Here is a 3,285-nt window from a genome sequence, read left to right as displayed (position 1 = left end):
GTGAAGGTCGCATGATTGTTCGTACTGTTCGATGAGAATAACTTTTAATTGGGAGGGTAATAAAGGTATTTATTGCTACTAACATACCATTGTTCAATAAACAACTTTATTTGAACTGCTGCATAAATCGTTACCAACGACAAATTTCCGGTTATGCAGAACAATTCGATTTAGTGAAAGATCTTTTGTTCTAATTAACTTTATAATGGAGTGGTTATTTGTCATGATGTACATATCGTTTTGATCTTCGCTATGAGATACAACGGTTACCTCAACTCATTAATAAAGGCTATTTTACCTTAGGTAAATGACTATATTGGGCACTGAATAATAAAAATATGGCTAGTAGACAGCTCTAGCTCAGCAAGCGTTGATCAGCAGTTATTTGACAACAGAAGTATGTTACTGAGCAATAAGACCGCGGTGATTACAGGCGGAGCTAGTGGGATTGGTTTGGCGACAGCGGAAGAGCTTCTAAAATGTGGTGTTTCGGTATAGTGCTTTTTTTTGCATTCAATACGTGTAGTGATTATATTTTTAACTTTTCTTGCCGTAAAAATTCCTCATCGATGTTTCTCACGGAAACTTTCCAACAAAACAACGCATGAGCACCGTTATTAAGTTGCAAATATCTACTAAATCGAATTTGTATCGATTTTGTTGGCTATTTTCGGCAAATTTGAGACTAAGAGAAACGGAAGCAATGAAATTGAAAGACGGATAGGTATTCTAGAGCGAATCAGTTATAAACTTAGAACGGAACACTAGGACTAGGCAGGCTCATATGGACATGATCGAAAGGAAATGTGAAGAATTCTTTGCCTTCTGCTAAGTAGGAGTTGGGCGTTGCGCCCAAGTTTACCGCATGGTCTATGGTAGTACATAACTCATCATCATGTTTTACCGCCGACGCCTAGTCCTAGTTTTCCGTTCAAATTTTATAACTGATTCGCTCTAGAATACCTATCCGTCTTTCAATTTCATTGCTTTCGTTTCTCTTAGTCTCAAATTTGCCGAAAATAGCCAACAAACTCGATACAGTTGAACCTTTCGGCAATTAAAACATAGTAACATATAAATCGAATTTGTTGGACATTTTCAGCAAATTGGTGAACGAAGAATATAAAAACTGAAGCACGGATAGGTTATATATTTGGAACGGAAAACTATAACTAGACTCATATGAGCGTAACCAAAAGAAAATATGAAGAGTTTTTTGCCTTCTAATTGGTAAGAAGCAGCGTTCCTCCCGAGGACACTGGTTCTTTAGGACGAAGTGACGATATTGATAGTAATCTCTATTAATTTCATCGGTTATAGGCCGAGTATATAACAAAATAGTTCTGCACCCTCCCTAATAGAACTAAAATATGCTTAATACACTATGTGCAAAGTAATAAATTTCAAATTGCAGAAAATTCTTCTTCTGGATCTCGGAACCACTTTAAATTCTGCCCAGGAAACTCATCTGAAGGCGCACAACCCAAATGCCACCGTGTTCTACGCCCAATGCGATGTAACGAATAAGACACGACTGGAGACGATCCTTCGTCAGGATGCTATTCAATGGTTGGGATCGATCGACATTTTGGTGAATTCAGCCGGTATATTCGACAATGATCCTGCACGATGTATTGGAACTAATTTGGTAATGTTGAATGATGAAAACACTCCAATAGTTACTATATAATACATTTCAGATAGGTTTAGTCGACTGCACATTCATCGCGGTGGACTTGATGAGCAAAACGAAATCAGGCAACGGGGGTGTTGTCGTTAATATTTCCTCTATTGCCGGGTTGGAACCTTCCCCACTTTGTGCTGTGTATGGTGCTTCAAAGTTCGGAGTTACCGGTTTTACGAGATGCTTAGGGGTTGCAACAATGCAACAGGTTTGATACCAACGTATACTGAAGCTGCTGTTGTTTTGTTTTTCTTCACCAGTCGGAGGCGCTGTATAACGAAACGGGCGTAAAGGTGGTTGCGATTTGTCCTGGCGCGACAAACACTAATATTTTAAATGCAGCTCTTTCGGACGCAGCCGCTCTGAAGATGTTGGAAAAAATGACTGTTCAAGAGTAGGTGTTGGCTAAATATTTTAGCAATATATAACAATGAAATCATTTTCTTTTTTAGACCAAGTGTCGTCGCCAAGTGCGTTGTTAAGGTGATCACGGAAGGTGAAACTGGATCGGTTTGGGTTGCATCTGACAATAAAATTGCCCAAGTTCACTTCGAGGCCAACAAGTTTTTGACGTGAACTGTAATAAAATTAATCACTTTCATCGCTTTTACTTAATTGTCATTATTATTTCACCAAACGAATAAAAAAGAATCAACGCTCGTTACTGATATGTGTTGTTCAGTAAAACTTGTTTGAATATATTGAAAAATGATTTAAATAAGAAAAATCAGAATCAATCAAGCTTATAATTTAGGGCATTTATGAAAAACCTAATGGATTTCTAAAATTCCCCTTATGAACCATGCACATTTTGAGGCAAATATGTTTATTTTTTTGTTTATTCTAAGACAAATAGTGTATCCGAAAAATACAAATTTAAAAACAAAAAAATCACAATCCAACTTTTAGGTGTTCATCCGAATTGACCACTGCGCCGCCAAATAGCCGAAATAATAGGCCAACAAACCGTTCCATGAAATTGCGACCCATTTTACACATTTTGTTATATTTTTCACATTTTGTTAAAAAATTCAAATGGACATATGATAACGGCGGTGGCCAGCTATTCTCGTCCACGTCGCTTATCACTTATTTTATACAGTGATTCATCAGCAGTGCTATCTTTGAAAATGAAGCACTTCGGTTATCCAACCATTTTTTTCTGATCTTATTTTAATGCAAATAAAAATAACTAAGTAGTCTTCGTTTCGTTATATTCTGAATTGCACAAATTTTGTCGTATGTAATTTTAAATATACTTTGATTTGATGACATTGTAAGGGAACACGTATCCGAATGCATCGTCTGCGGAGAAAGAAGCCAATACATAATTGTCATTAATAGTAATACCAAAATTTATATACTATAATTAACGGGTGTATTACGAAACCTTTAACTACATAGATACATCGGCAAATGTCTAGAGACACTAAAGGTAATCGCTATTCATTATATATAAATATTGTTTAATATGTGTAATCGAAAAGATAATGAGGTTTTACGCGCATTTGGGGGGTGTTTTAACACGAACTTTAAATAGGCTTTTCCTCATTCTGTTTCTTGCAGGCCATGTCGGTGTGTGTGTGTGTGTTAACCATCCT

The 3,285-nt window shown here is 36.7% G+C and overlaps 1 protein-coding gene across 1 annotated transcript; it reads left to right on the top strand.

The window, feature by feature from the left end:
• The first annotated feature begins 359 nt into the window (after positions 1-359).
• Positions 360-2,482, top strand: LOC131690334 (alcohol dehydrogenase 2-like). The gene is made up of 5 exons (XM_058976034.1): positions 360-492; positions 1,415-1,648; positions 1,701-1,874; positions 1,945-2,078; positions 2,137-2,482. Exons 1-5 carry the CDS (start codon positions 400-402, stop codon positions 2,258-2,260), a joined length of 759 nt encoding a protein of 252 aa, XP_058832017.1. The 5' UTR covers positions 360-399; the 3' UTR covers positions 2,261-2,482.
• The last annotated feature ends 803 nt before the right edge of the window (positions 2,483-3,285 follow it).

Source organism: Topomyia yanbarensis, chromosome 3 (assembly GCF_030247195.1).
Source record: "Topomyia yanbarensis strain Yona2022 chromosome 3, ASM3024719v1, whole genome shotgun sequence".
In the NCBI taxonomy this organism is placed as follows: domain Eukaryota; kingdom Metazoa; phylum Arthropoda; class Insecta; order Diptera; family Culicidae; genus Topomyia; species Topomyia yanbarensis.
This window is presented reverse-complemented; position numbering and strand designations above follow the sequence as displayed.

Excerpts from the sequence above, each read along its gene's own strand:
- LOC131690334 (XM_058976034.1), top strand. The coding sequence starts at position 400 with ATGTTACTGAGCAATAAGACCGCGGTGATTACAGGCGGAGCTAGTGGG. Across the intron at positions 1,649-1,700 it reads GATGTATTGGAACTAATTTG|ATAGGTTTAGTCGACTGCAC; the intron begins GTAATGTTGAAT and ends AATACATTTCAG. Across the intron at positions 2,079-2,136 it reads GAAAAAATGACTGTTCAAGA|ACCAAGTGTCGTCGCCAAGT; the intron begins GTAGGTGTTGGC and ends TTTCTTTTTTAG.